Source organism: Alligator mississippiensis, chromosome 1 (genome assembly GCF_030867095.1).
Source record: "Alligator mississippiensis isolate rAllMis1 chromosome 1, rAllMis1, whole genome shotgun sequence".
Classification (NCBI taxonomy): domain Eukaryota; kingdom Metazoa; phylum Chordata; order Crocodylia; family Alligatoridae; genus Alligator; species Alligator mississippiensis.
Window position 1 is genome coordinate 291216571 of NC_081824.1, and position 15148 is coordinate 291231718.

General features: G+C 42.1%; 2 protein-coding genes across 3 annotated transcripts in view; one reads left to right on the plus strand and one right to left on the minus strand.

Moving 5' to 3' along the window:
• MRAP (melanocortin 2 receptor accessory protein) overlaps positions 1-5526 on the plus strand; it is a 58434-nt gene extending 52908 nt beyond the window's left edge. The window contains exon 3 of the mRNA XM_059720685.1: positions 5229-5526. Coding sequence (XP_059576668.1) covers positions 5229-5319 — 91 coding nt within the window. The 3' untranslated portion in view covers positions 5320-5526. The remainder of the gene's footprint in view (positions 1-5228) is intronic.
• The window catches only part of URB1 (URB1 ribosome biogenesis homolog), a 73200-nt gene that overhangs the window by 23216 nt on the left and 34836 nt on the right, over positions 1-15148 (minus strand). For both annotated transcript variants that reach the window (XM_059720684.1, XM_019476055.2), the window contains 9 exons: positions 13655-14510; positions 12039-12240; positions 10821-11004; positions 9182-9240; positions 8253-8446; positions 6655-6765; positions 6511-6574; positions 4395-4566; positions 3202-3304 (listed from right to left, as the gene is read on the minus strand). In XM_059720684.1, coding sequence (XP_059576667.1) covers positions 3202-3304; positions 4395-4566; positions 6511-6574; positions 6655-6765; positions 8253-8446; positions 9182-9240; positions 10821-11004; positions 12039-12240; positions 13655-14510 — 1945 coding nt within the window. The remainder of the gene's footprint in view (positions 1-3201; positions 3305-4394; positions 4567-6510; positions 6575-6654; positions 6766-8252; positions 8447-9181; positions 9241-10820; positions 11005-12038; positions 12241-13654; positions 14511-15148) is intronic.

Consider the following 15148-nt stretch of genomic DNA (forward strand, 5'->3'; position numbering starts at 1 on the left):
CCTAGTCAACAACAGGCAAAACTACCACCCATAAGCAAGCCATCTAACACTTTTCCAATTGTAACACAAAGAAGCATCATGAGTTTAAATAGCTCCACTTTTTTAATAATCTGGGGTCCCTGGCACACATTATATTTCAGGTGTGATTAACATGCTAATTATGACATAAACAGCAATATGCCATGCATTCATCAAAATTATGGTGCCATGAAATGGCAAACCAGCCACAAAAATATTACTCAGAAAAATGTGTAACATGTTTGTAGCTGTGTAACAGCATGCTGTAAACTGAACATGTGCCATGCCCCATCATCTTGATGTGGACAATAAGCTGACTGTCAGCATAAGGATATGGCCTGGCACTTCAAAGAACTTTGCCCTGCAGCCCCTGATCTTTAAGGTGGTGGGCCCTGATCAGCCTCAGGGCACGGGGTAGCTCTGGGGTCTGAGACACAGCTCTCCCAACTGATCTTGAAGACTGGACAGAGGACATCTCAGCTCCAGACCAGGACTTGGGCTGACTATTGTCAAATCCTGATGCTCAGCTGAGTATTGAGGTCTGGTGCTAGGCAGCCCTGGGGCCTGGGACAAAGCCTTCATTTGCTCAATTGGCAGAATCAGACTGGAAGCAATTCCAAGTCCTGAACCCAGCTGCCTCCTTCTCTATCCCTAGAAAATGCACAGTGTGCAGCTGGGGATGGGGGAGCTTTCCCATGCCCTGCTGTTCATGGCTAGACACTCTTTTATAGCCAGTGTGTGCAGTGGGGGATAGAGGGCCTCCCCCATTCCTAGCTGCACTGGGGAGTGCGCCATCAGCCTGACACTTTTTCCCCAACGTTGGGCTCTTGGGACCCCAGACACTTACATTATCAGCAAGGATCTGGGTTTACCGTTTCCCAAGGAAAAATGGAAAAAAATGTGCATTGTCTCTTTTAACTGAGAAAAACATGGATTTCTCATTTTAACAGAGAAACACACAGATTTCCCACTTTTGCAAAGAGCTCTCTGCAGGCTGAAAGAGTTCCAGCCTGCATGGGGCTGGGGGAAGCGAGGGAAGGGTGTTCAGGCAGGGGACACTATGTCTATGTGCGCATGTACACATGCACATGGCAGCCAAGTAGCCTGGAGAGCAGCTTTCGCAGGTAAGTTGGGGGGAGGGGAGGGGGCAGGAACGAGGCCCCCATAGGGAGAGAGGAAGTTGTGCAGGGCTGGGGATGGGCCTGCTCCCCAGCTTGGGGCAGTGCATGGGGCCTAGACAATGTCAGATTATGACATGCTGAGGCCCTAAATTATGTCCAGTTTAAGAGGCCCCATATGATAAAAATTATCCACGAAAATGGATTTTCGTGACATTTTCAAGTGAATTATTGTTATCTTTGCACAGGTTTATGAATTCAATATGAATAATAACTGTGGAGCCATATATATGTATATTTTTGTCATAGTAGGATGAAAATGTCTAGTTTTTTTTTCTTATTTAAAGGCCCCTCATATTGTAAGGCCCTAAAATGTAGCTTAAGTAGCTTAAACCTAAATCCGGCACTGGGCCCAGGGCTGGAATGCATGGCCATAGAGCCCAAGCAGGGAGCAGGAAAAGGCTGCAGGCAGCTTGTCTGGGGGGCAGGAGCTGGTGGAGAAGGGGGGCACATGCCTGCAGATTTGTGTGCAGGGTGGGGGCAGGCTTCCCGCTGCAGGCTCAGGCTCCCCGGCTCAGCTGCCTTCTCCCCAGGGCCTCCATGGCCTAGCACACAGAACCTGGCACGGCAGGACAGAGCAGGGCTGGACAAGGGAGCTCCTTGCTGCTGCAAGCCCCACACCGCACTGGCAAAATGCCCCCTGCCTGCCCAGCAGGTTGCGGCTCTCGCTGCTGCCAGGCAGGCAGAGGACGCTTCACCAGGGCAACGCGGAGCTCACAGTGGCAAGGAGCTTCCCCACCCGGCCCCACTCTCCCTTGCTGCGCCAGATCCCACCCACTGGGCTGTAGAGGTCCTGAGGAGAGGGCAGCAGGGCAGGGAGCCCCAAACCCTCAGCAGGCAGCCCACACCTGCCCCTGCCCCAGGCTCTGTTCTAGCTGTGCTGCCCAGGGAGAGGGGGAGCTGGACTCTGCACTCTGCTCCACTGCAGCAGCTACCGCCTCCTGTAGGAGGCAGCCAGGGCTTGGGTGCAGCTGTGGAGGGCAGGGGGTTGCAGACCCAGATCCCTGGCCCTGTAGCCCTGGCAGCTAAGGACCCCCTCCAGCAGGGCTAGGGGGCTGCAGGTGGGGAATGAGGGGCACCAGCAGGGCTGGGGGGCTGAGGCTTTGAAGTGAGGGGCCTTGATCTGTGACCTGGTGAGCGAAGGGGGCAGAGGGAGCTTTGATTTTCCATGATAAAAAAACCCAAATCAAATACCAAAATGTATAGGTATTTAGAACGTATTTTATTATAGTGATTGAGGCACTGGTAGGGTTCCAAATTTCTTTAAAAGTGTGAATATATCAATAAAACATTGTGTTCAATTGATACATATCCATACACACACACACACACACACACACACACACACACACACACACACGTGTATATGTAATGGTGTTTCATTGTAATCGCAAATGTTGGAGTTTTTAAATCAAAGAATTTACAATTTTCTTAAAAATCAGAGAATTTACTATTTTAAACAGAGAAAGCCAGAGAAGCTGGCCCTGTGATCAGTAAACATAAAGTCTGCTCTGACTTATATCTCTTTGCCAAGCTATTTCTGCTTGCAATTTAAAACCTCCCCAAACAAGCCCTCAGCCAGGTATTAATTCCCCTCCCCTCCCATTTTCGTCTTAGATGTGATGATTTTCCTCATTCCCTTTTTCTCCTTTGATAAACTGTCTAAAACCACATGGTGGAACTGGCAGAGTCAGAGCCAGAAACTAGAACTGAGTACAGGTTTTGTGTATGGCTCCTATGACTGTCTCCAACTACCTAAATTCCAACCCAAGTCACTATAGGAGCTACTGACTATTTAGAATATTTGTTAACTGGCAAGAGGGATTTTTAATGTTATTTGTAATTACTCTAAAAGTTAGTAAATAACACTGCAGACTAGTTTTAAAAAAACAAATTCAAATACTAGGGAAACTCTTTCTTTGCAGTAATACTGATTCTTGCCTTAGTTATGACGATACAGTTCCCGGGAGACTGGCTTAAAATGTGAAATGAACATTTACTCTACCTGGTCTGGTCAATTCGCTGAAGAGCTGAAGCAAAAAACAGGGATCGTAGATCTCATTAAGATCCTTCACACTTTCATCCCTATACAACAGCACTTGTCCTTCCTGAAACAAAACCTAAAATATAAAGACTGCTAAAGTTCAAACTAGCGCAACAACCCCACCACAATATTAAAACCCTGTCAACATTAGAAAAAAAATGCTGCCAGCCAAAATGTATTTAAATATGGCTTTTGCTGCCAGATTTCCAGTATTGTTTACCTTGACCAACACATATAGCATGAGCAAACTAAGGTAGAGGGAAACTAGTCTAGGAAATCCAGTGCAAATGAACCAAATTATAGGTGAATTTACATCGTCATCTAGATGTCACATTTTGATCCCTGTTATACCATGGCAACCTCAATGAATTCAGTGGTGCTGCACAGGAAAATCGAAAGAGAAATGTGATGTACACTGCAATTAATTAAAAAAATATGTTTTGCTCAGAATAGAATAGGAAAACCATAATCTGTGAAATGATGCCAGCTCAATAATCCAGCTGTCTGGTTAAGTCTCTCTCAAAGCAAACTACATATAAAAATATTACATTCAGAAAACTATTACCTCATTTACCCAAATTGAAGACAACTTTGAATTCAAGACAACTCTCCCAATAAACATATTCTATATGTAGAAAATCTATGCATTTGTTATAATCTTTTATGTACTGAATCTAAATATTGGAGGGTTTTCTAAAATCCCCACCCCCGCTACAGCGGGGCAAACACTAGGAGAAAAGCAAGCAGCTACACACCCAGCCCCCACCCCCATCCTTCCTTGCCATACACCAACAGTTTAGGCTCCCACCCTGATATGCAGCTGAGGGTAAGCAGCAGGGCATGAAGCATCAGAAGCAGGCATGGGGGAGGCAGAAGGGTGAAGGCAGCTGCTGTGACTAACTCCAGCCCCAGATTTAGGGTCGAAGTCAGAACTGCTGCGGCCACCTGCACCTCTCCCCAACAGGCACCCTTATCCTGCCTTGTATTCGAATCCAAGACAAGTGTTTTTTTTACACCCATACGGGCAGGCAGGAGGGAGGGAGGGCACAGGGAAAAAATACCTTGTCTTGGATTTGAGTAAAGACAGTAATAAAGAGGTCCAAAGGGCTGTTTCCACATCATAAAAGAATAAATTAACAGTTGGTTCAAAGTACCTGTGGTGGCAGAAGACGGCGATGCTGAGGGAAGTGCAGAATAGTCTTCATCATCATCTCTCGATCTAATAGACACAAAATTTCCTCCATGCTTGGCTGCTGCCACAGTGACTTTCCTAGACTCTTACAAGTCTTGTGGTGTTCCACAGCTGCTGGACCCCATAAAAGGATCCTGAAATACCATTAAAAGTAAAGGCATTAGTTAACAGATCACTAGTATGGCAACAAAAACAACTATAGAAGCTGGATCAATTTATAAAGGATACAAATTAGTATTTAAATTTTCCTTTCACTTGTGCTCATTATCCCAGAAACCTTACACTAGAAGCTGTTTCCCTCAGAAACATCTTTCTCATTCATCCTAAAACTTTTCTAATTCAGGCTGATGGTGTTCCTTTAGCCATTTCCTATCCTACAAAGCTAATTCTGTGCAGTTTTTCATTTACTTATTTTTACTCAAACCAGAAGGATCAAGAATGAATGTGCTAGTTACCAGCACCTGAAACTTGATCAAACTATGCAAAACCAAGAATGCCTTGGAGTTTATTAAATTTTAAGCCACTGTCAAAATAGTCCCATCATCCCATAAAAAATCCCCATCTCCCTCTTTAAATTGCTCCTAAAAAACCACTTATTTTTCTTAGGGTTATTACTGCTCTTTTTCATTAGGATGGTACTAGCAAAGAGTAGGGTGCCTGATGAAGGAGCAAAAACAGAAGGACTATGACACTTATTGTTTACAACCTAACTAGGCTCCCTGCAATGAATTACTATGGTTGCCTGCTTACATTCTCCAGTATTTTCCTTGATTTGTTCTATATTCATTCACCTTAGGAAGGACGTGGAGAAGCTTGAAAGAATCCAGAGGAGAGCCACGCGCATGATCAGAGGGGAAGAGAACAGGCCTTATGAAGACAGGCTGTGAGCTATGGGACTCTTCAGCCTGGAGAAGCGCAGGCTCAGGGGTGACTTGGTGGCAGCCTATAAGTACGTAAGGGGTGTGGATCAGGATCTGGGGGAAACACCTGTTCACCAGCGCACCTCAGGGGATGACAAGGTCCAACGGTCACAAACTCCTGCAAGACCATTTTAGGCTGGACATAAGGAAAAACTTCTTCACTGTCTGAGCCCCAAAGGCATGGAACAGACTTCCCCCAGAGGTGGTGTAAGCACCTACTCTGGACACTTTCAAGAAACATTTGGACGCTTATCTTGCTGGGATCCTTTGACCCTAGCTGCCTTCCTGCCCCTTGGACAGGAGTCTGGACCTGATGATCTTACAAGGTCTCTTCCAGCCCTAATGTCTATGAAATCTATGAATCTTAAGTTTTTCAGTGCTGGGTTTAAGTCCAGCTAAGCAAATGCCTTCTATTAACACATCTATAAAGACCTAATAGCTTAGAGTCTTAGTTACTTCAGAGGACAATCTCACCTCAAGAGATACTCCAATACATGAGATTAGCTAGAACACTTAAGCTATCACAGCTATGAGATTTTAGGCAAGACTGGTCTTACAACATGGTCCTTTATCTAGAATTAACTTCTAATGCTGATTTCCCAGTTTGAATTTACTTCATTTTACACAAGCTGCAAAAAGCTCACTGAATTTCCCCCGATAGGGGAGTCAGAATGGGTGAGAAAAATGAGTTAGAAAAAGGGTTGGACTTTGGATTCATTTGTACTTTGAAAGCCCTCTGTTAACAATACATATATGCATAATAAAGGACAGAAAAGTGATTTTGCAAAATATGTAACTAATAGATAGCAAAATGAAGGACACAGGTGAGTCATAAGTACCAATCAGTAAGTGTCCCCCGCAGGCTGCCTGAAGACAGAGAGCAGAGAGTGGAGGAGCAGGGGACCAAGCAAACTTTTCATATCAGATGTAGTCCTTCCTAGGTGTTCAGTGGCAGAGCTAAAAATTCTGCTGCCTGGCCTATACCTGCGCTGTAAATAGTACTAAGTAAACAGTACCATTTATCAAGTACTCAGGACTAGCATCAACATTCTTGTTTGGTACTTTGGTCAACTCAAAAATAAATGGTCAGGTGTACGTCATCTTTGAGACTCTTTATACAATACATAACTACCCAACATCAAGAAGACAACAACTTACCTAAAGTTTATGAGGCTTAGATCATTTTTCTCATACAACTGAAGCAGCAGCAATATTTTCTGATCTTAAAAAATATAAAACATTATTTAGAAATTTTAAAAATATGCCCACTGAAAAGTATATTTTTAATAGATCAATACCTACCAATGACACTCAGCGTTGCACCATACGCTCCAAGCAACACAGCAAAGTGACTGCTCTCACAGACTGAAGGACTCAGTTTCACTATAGTGTACAATATATCCACTAATGCCTCTGAAATAAATTCAAATTCAAAGACTTACTTTTATTATTCAACACAGATACAAAAACTAAACACAGAGTACATTTAGCATTAATGCTTGCATTTGTAAAACAAATCTGTAATTTGTATAAAAAGACAAGTATTTGTATTTGTAAAGCAGCAAAACATTTCTTCAATGGTGCTATGAACAGATCTGATGAAGTAAAACTTCAACTGGAACAAACTTTTCTAGGTGGTAAAAAAGTATTTCCTGAGAATTAAACTCTGTCACAGTCGTGTACCTGAACCATAATGCCATCTTGCCATATGCTACATCAAAGCAAAAGAGACAACAGTATTTTTGAGCACTGTAGAAAGACACAGGTAAGGATGAATGGACTCTCGACAGCAAACTTCTGAATGACTGAAGTAAGCTTCTTTAACAGAGTTTGCCTCATTGCTCCATGGATATACCATCCAACTGACACATGCATGGACTGAAGAGTGTATATTCTATAAGGAAAATAGAACAAACTATCCTCCTACTTTTCAGTGGATCTCTTGTCTTGTCAGGGGATTTAAAAATCTTCAAGTTACTCTAGTCTTGCTCATTATCATTTGTTACCAAATAGAAAATGTATCAACTTATTACAGTTTTATTATCTCCAGTACTGCTCTTTGTATCACGAGATCTCAATGCGCTTTGCAGAGAGAGATTTAAGTACAGAGCTGGTAATTTATCCAAGGTCATGGACCTCAGTGGCAGAGTCAAAACTTCCCAACTCAATCCTGTACTAGATTCATAGCAAGAGCCTGTTCTCTCTCACACCTCCCTCCACCAAAAAACCTAATATTTTTAATAAAACTAATAAAAAGTAATATAATACACCATCTGCATCAGCCTACAACATTGTTGCCCAACCTTTTGGTCCCACGGGCCAGGTGAGCGGTGCAGGGCTGAGCCACAAGTGCCTTATCACACCCACAGCCCAGTCCCCAGCCCTAGGTGTGCCAAGCCTGCCACCCTACACCCAGCCATACAGTGTGCTGGGTTGGGCTCACAGCCCCAGGCTTGGCCCTAACCTCATGCATGGAGAGAAGTGGTAGCATTAATTGCCACTGCTCCCCCTGCCAATAATAACCCTTGGGGAACCTTGTGGGCTACGGATTGAGCAATCCTAGCCTAAACACCTGTTTTAAGATCAGGACCTCTATCTATGCAAATAAATACTTAGCTGAGTCATATTTCTACTTTTTTCACCTACACAAAGAGTGAAATCCCAGTCCCACTTAAAAATCCCAGTGGCTTTAGTGAATACAGGATTTTACTAAACTTGCAAATTTGCAGGTTAAAAGAAAAAGAACTCTATGCTTAAATTTAAATTTAAAGGAATGCTAATATCTGGGAGCACTTCAGTAGCTTTGCAAATAGCTTGAATAGGTTATTGAATGGATTGACAGGAGCACTGAAAGGACATGAGTACTATATAGAAACTGAAGAAAGGGGAAAAAAAGATACCTCTGGTTTGGACATTTGTGTCATCGTCTTCTCTTGAGCTCAGCATGGTTGACAAAAATAAAGAGTGCTGTGTGATCATCATGTAAAGAGTGGAAAGCTTGACTAATCTCTTACTAAGTGAGCTGTCTTCCCTGTACAACGACTGAATAGCAGAATTAAGAGTTTCCAGAAACACTTGTTCTCGATAGCGGTACCTTCAAAAACAAGGATAAAAGGACACTTGGATTTCAACCCCAGGCAAATTTGTTGTTTAAATAGCAAAATTGTATATGGAAAGCAAATAAAACAAATCCCCTCCTACTCCCAAAAACATATTCCAATATTTTATTCAGTTTGTGAAACTAGTCATATCTTAAACTACTGAGGAAAAGAATATTCAGTCATAACAGCATTTGGGCTTTACAGACATAATAAGTTTTTTCACACGTTAAATCCTATATTTGATGATTGCAAGAATAACATTTCTGTTTCCATGCAAGCTAAACCTCTCCAAGCTACTCATTTCCTGTGATCTCTCTTTTTCAGTAGTACTCACGTGAAGGTCAAGTACCTGATTTTGATTTCACAACAGAGTAAATTTGTAATACCTTAATCAACAATTACTGGAGTTGCATTTGTGTAAAATTGCTTTAAAAAGAAAAGTGGGAGTAGTTCCAGTAATTTGCTATACTTCATTACACTAATTGAAGACACTAATTCAGGGCAACCACCACTGAATTCACTGGGGACTGTGCCTGTGTACAAAGCTAATTCTGAGAAATGATGAACATCCGCAGATCCCAATAATTTCAGTAGAAGCTGAAGACACTCAGCTAAGCAGGACAGTGTGTAACTAGTTTCTGATCAGTAACAGGATTAGATGCAATGGACATTACAGTAGTGTATACCACATCTTTCCCATCACCCAAGAGCAGTACAAGTTTACTTACTTGAGTCCCATTTTCACAAGACTGTGCCAGTCAGCTGGACCCACTTCATTAACTACGTGCTGTGCAAAGAGTAAATAAAAATGAAAAATTAAGTTTCATATTCAATATTAAGTACAGCAAAACTTCTGTACATTAAGACCTACACTTTCAGTTTGGAGCGCTGATACACAAATTCAACTATGAAAGTGGGACAGCCAGTTTCTTTTGGAAACCAATGCTATTTTCTGTGTAGGGAGAGATGATAGGATTTTAGATTTCAAGCTGCAAAGAAATTTCAGTCCGAAGTTTTTCAACTACTAACTGCACCTTCTCTATTACACTATGCATTTCCTTACTTCATTAACACACAAGTACTGTAGCCTTACATTAGTTCCCTCTCACCAAAACTCAAAATAAACGGCCAACCCTCTGAGATGATAAAAATCCTCATTTCCCAACAATTTCAGTGGGATCTGAATGCATCCACTTGCCAGGATTGCACCCAGAGACAGTCAACCCTAAAAACAAGGAGCATTAAGTTGAAAACACAATAGCTAACATGAAATAGTGGTAAGTCTTCCTTCTTAAGAGAGCCTAAGGAAGCGTAGCACACTGAAGCAGAGCACCAACTTCATTTTGCATCAGGCAGGAGGTAACTTTAGTTAATTTAAACAAACTGTTTCATTCCACAAAAATATTAAGTGTGTTTGAGTTTGCTTCAGCTGAAGAAAGCTTGAGGTGGTGCCTGTGATGCATATGGCGCTGGAATGGACTCTATAGCTACATTCAGTTCATGGAAGCTTATATTATGGCTACACTGCTCTATTTCAAGGAGGGCTTTCACCAGAACAAAGACAATTCTTTCCAGTTTATAAAACTTCCCAACACACACAGAAAAGACAATGGGGAAAGCTACAACTTGTCTCTAATGAAGCTGCAAGTTCTGTTTTGCTTATGCTGAGAACCATGAGACAGAAGAGGCTATAAGCAGTTCAAGGGAGAGAGGTATTCAAAAGACTGAGCAGGATTTCAAGACAAGGTTGGTGAGGTAAAAGGACTTCAACAGCTTGTTTAAAAAAAGGAAAAGTCTGCCGCCCAGTCCCAAGAGATCTGGAGATGTCTGTAGAAAGCTCAGATGGATGAATGCCTCAGATGGAAATATACCATATTTACTCAAATGCACTATAAGGTTCCCGCCTCCCAGTTAGCATGGGGCAGGAAAAAAGCTTCACCTTGGATTCAAGTACTGCCTACCCCAGCCAGAATGGCTCGTTTGGTGGTGGAGATAGTAGTAGGGGGGATGCAGAGGGGGACTGCAGCCTTACCCCCAACCCCTTGCCCCCCATACTCTACTAAGGTCTGAGCTTAAGCTACTGAGTATGACTCTAAAAAAAAAAAAACAACTTCCCCCCAGAAACCCAACTTCAAAGGGATTTGCAAGTGTCCAGCAACTTTCAAGGGGTGACCCTGATTGCTTTGTAGTAGCCTCTTGCAGAGCTAAATGTTATATAGAAGCTACCAAACTAAACAAAACAAAATCCAACTATGCTTACCTAATACAGAATTATAGAGAAAGCACAAAATAAATGTTCTAACACAATAATTACAATCCAAATGAGCTGAGTTTGCACCGTGTAAAGCAAATGAAAAAAAATCTTACCAATAGCTCTTCTAGCCTCAGCAGCATTGAAGTCTCTGCTTCATGGTTGATTTCTTCTTCCTTATTATTGTTGTATGCTGCAATTAACCACTGTTCACAGGCTGACAAGAGGCTTTTCCTCCAGGAGGTCATGTCCTTATCAGAGCTCTCAAGCACTCTAGAGATGGAATCTGCCACAATCCAACTGCAGAAAAGTTTGAATGTTAAAATAATGGTTTTATTGTCTAATTTTACCATTTTACTTGCATATTTTTAGCTATTTGATTTCACAGACAGAAACATTTCTATTCCTGCTGATCCAAAAAATAAAGAGCATCTTCTAAGCACCTGACAATTGTGCTTAAGGTTAGTCACTTCAAAAGTCGGCCAGCCTTTCCATTTTATTCTCCCATGGACAGTGAAGACTAAAAGTCTACTATAAATACAGATCCCATTAGTCTAACACATAGGCTGAAAGTGTTAGTTCTTTGCCCAAAAACAGAGCTTGCAAAAGCACAATGGTCTGGAAAATATTTTTACCAGTCCTATCCAACTGGTTTCTTGAAGTTTAAGTCATTACAATATTTTTTTGTACACTTATTTTAATCGAGTACAATACTGTACCCTAGTACAACAGACTATTGAATGTGGAGTGCTAACTTCCACAAAGTTTTATTTAAACTTAATGCATATATCTGCGATGTAGTTCCTTCTCCCAGAAAGTTCCAAGAGGTTGTTGTAGACTTCCCATCTACTTCAAGTCTCTCCTCACTTCAGTGAAAACAAATGGAAAAAATGCGAGGCTTTGTATGCCTGATTTCTCTTTCTCTGTTCCTCCCCTCCCTTTGTCCTTTGCCCTCAATTTTGTCAAGTCACTTTACATATTCATGAAAAGAGGGATGCTTTATTTAAAGTCCTATGGAACGATTTCCCAACCCCGTTCACATGCATGTACCTGGAACAGTGGTTTTCAACCTTGTTTCATGTGCGGACCCCTTTGAAAATTTCGAACAGAGGTGTGGACCCTTCTCAACTGTAAGTATTCACCATGCTTTTGATCAATCACAGTCATCTTTCGTGGACTCCTTAGACATAGTCTGCAGACCCCCAGGGGTCTGTGTACCCCAAGTTGAAAACCACTGTCTTAGAACAATGTTTTACATAAATAACAAAATGGTAATTCCGTGTATTTAATACCAGTAAATTAAAATGCAAAGCCTGGCAGTAAGACCTGCCTACCTCTCATGATTTCCTGCTTTCTCAAGAGTTGTGGGTAGCTTGTCAATTAAATTACTTAGTGCTTCAATTTCTGAAGCTTGTATCAGCTTAGAAAACACTTGCAACTTCACTGTGGTTCTTGGTAATGCTTCCATATCTAGAACTACATTTGAGAGTTGTTTCCAAAAAGCTTCTCTCAAGACAGACACAACAGATGAGGAAACTGTTGGAAGAAAGACAGCAAACACGCATGTTGTCATTGTCAGCTTTCTAGTAGTGCTTTGAGAACTCAAAACTACTTCACATGTTAAAGAGAATAAAATACTAGGGCCTTCTAATTCAGTAAAAGGAAGCATTATTCAACATGGTGCAGCAGCAACTCTAAAAAGCTTTTGAAATATATATCAGCTGTCTACTAAATCAAAGATTTCAAATTACCAGGTACACAAAAATACCTTATTTTCTTGTGTAGAACACACCCTGGAATAACACACACACCTTGTTTCTGACAGAACGAAGAAAAAAAATCTTCCCTTGTAATAACTGAGTATCAGCAGCTAGGAAGTTGAGCCTGCTCACCCTTCTTGGATCTCATGCAGTTACTTTTGCTTTTGTTCAGCAGACGTTTAAAATGGCAGAACCTGCTGCTACTGTATTTCCTCACTTATAGTGAGCACTCCATTTCTTACATACAGAAATAGCATTAACAAAGCAAACATGATGATGAAATGGCATGACTCTATACAAAAATGTTGCCATGCCCTATAGGTGATCATAGAAAAAGAGAGCCATAGGGGAACTTAGGAGGTCATCTAGTCTAAGCCCCTGCATAGGCTAGATCATCTCACCCAACTAAGTATTTGTCTATCCTGAACTTAAACATTTCCAATGATAGAGATTCTGTAGCCAGTCTAAGTAAGCTGTCCCAGTGCTTAATTACCTTCATAGTTAGAAAGTTCTTAATATGCAACCTAAATCTCTGTTGTCATTTAAGCCAATTACACAGGATGAGATCTGAGTATGTCTCTTAACTGTGACCAGGGTGGGAGCTGCTCTTGTTGATCAGTGCTTTATTTGCTCTGCATGAGTTCAGACACACCAATCAAACCTCTGGATTCAATGGCAGCAGTGCAGTGAAAAGCCACCTGCTGCTTCAGTGCAGGAACCTGGGCACAGCAATTATAATGGTCAAACAATACCTGGTCCATTAACTTTATATTAATACACCCTCAAAGTAATGACAGTCTGGCAAAGGCTGCTTATTGTCAAATTATTTTATAGTTGTGTTTACATGACAGGCAAAACATAGTAGTAGAATTCACATTAGATAGCAATTTTTACAAGTGTTGACCTATACTCAGAGGTAAGGAAGATTTTATTACTGTTTCAATTGCAGCCTTCCATCAATTAAAGAGGACTGCTTTTAGCAGCAAGGATTCAGAAAGTACTGAATTTTTAAAATGTCACCAGCCCTCAAGTGAAACAGCACCTGCTGAGATCATTAACCCAATACGGTTTTCCTGCCACTGATCATTACAATGTACAGAATAGATCAATCATTTTCATGGGAAGCACTATGGCAAAAATCCCCTAGAAAAAATATTTAACTATTAATACTGGTCAGTTGCTAATCCTACCTCTTGACAGCCGTGTAAAGTTGCACTGCTCCTTACACTGTAAATAGACATTAATGAGCGGAAGAAAGATATCCATATTTTTCCTCAGGAACTTTGCAGTTGCACAATTCAGACACCACAGCTCAAACTGCAGCAGATGAGTGTGACAGTGTTTGATCAACAAAGCCACAATGGCAAGAGAAGTTTCAGTCACATGGTTCAGGCAATAAATCGATACATCTACCCCAACAGCTCCTGCCAAGAGAGGCTCTCTTTGCAGAGCTTGTAGGAGAACTTTCCCTAGCTCTTCATTGGCTGACGCTGGCAGCAGGGTCCCCATTCCCTTAATATGCTCTGTGGATAACAGCAGCTCTTCTTTTAGGGGTTGTCTTTTGTAGCCTTCTGTGAGGAGCTGCACAAGCATCTGACCATACAAGCTCAAACATTTCTTTTTCTTGGGAGAATTTTCAGGTGTCTGAGTGGTCAAGATCACTTCAGGGAGCTGAAGCATGATTAGCACGACTTCTTTTAACTGAGCTGCATCCATGTACATGTGCAAATCCTGCAGAGCCTCCAACTGCCGTGACTTTTTTAAAGATGCCTTGTTTCTTTCTTTCCTCACAGCTTGCAACTCTGTCAAGATGCTTTTTACAATGGCTTCAAAATAGTTAGACAGCACATCAAGGCGTTTCATGTTTTGCAACATTGGGGCACTTGTTTTCAACAAACGAAGGATGCCATTATTTAGCTGAGCTGCCAGAAGTTTCACAGTCACAGGGTTCAATCTGTGTTGGGGAAGAGCTTGCTGTTCTAAAGCCAGGAACCAGGTCTCCATGGTAGGATGTTTGAAGATCAATGTAAGCACCTCTTCTAGCACCTGCAAATGTACGCAGTTATAAAGACAGTACCAAATATGCAATTACAGTCTAGAGAAATCATTTGCTTGCTTCTCCTTCAATGCCCAGTTTTATGTAGTTGCTGGACATAATAAGCCATTAGCTGGCCAAAAAACAACAAAAATTAAACAGATTACATATTTCATAAAGCAATTACATGTTTTCAGTGTTTATGGAAAGCCTTTACTCTGTGTAAAAAAAACACTAGCCTCCTGGAGTAGAAGGAAATCACTTTCTTCATTTGTTCACTTATATCAGAGGTTCTCAACCCCTAGCCCACAGGCCAAACACGGCCCATGGAGACACTCCAACTAGCCCATGGGGCTCCTCACAAGTCGGGAAATTCGGTGGCAGGTGACCAGTGGCTACCAAATTCTCAAACCCCGTGCCCCATGCTGCTAGCTGGGGCTGAGCCACACCCCCTTCTTTCCCACCCCCTGCCCCACGGGACTGGTTTTAGGCCAAGCCACGTACCCTTTCCCCCTATGGGGCTGGGCTGGGCCAAGTCATGCATCCTCTCCCTGCCTGTCCCCCCCCACCCCCCCTACCCGAGGGTCAGGTTGAGGCTAGCCCATGCCCCTCTCCACCCATGGGGTTCAGTTGGGGCCAGGCCTTACCC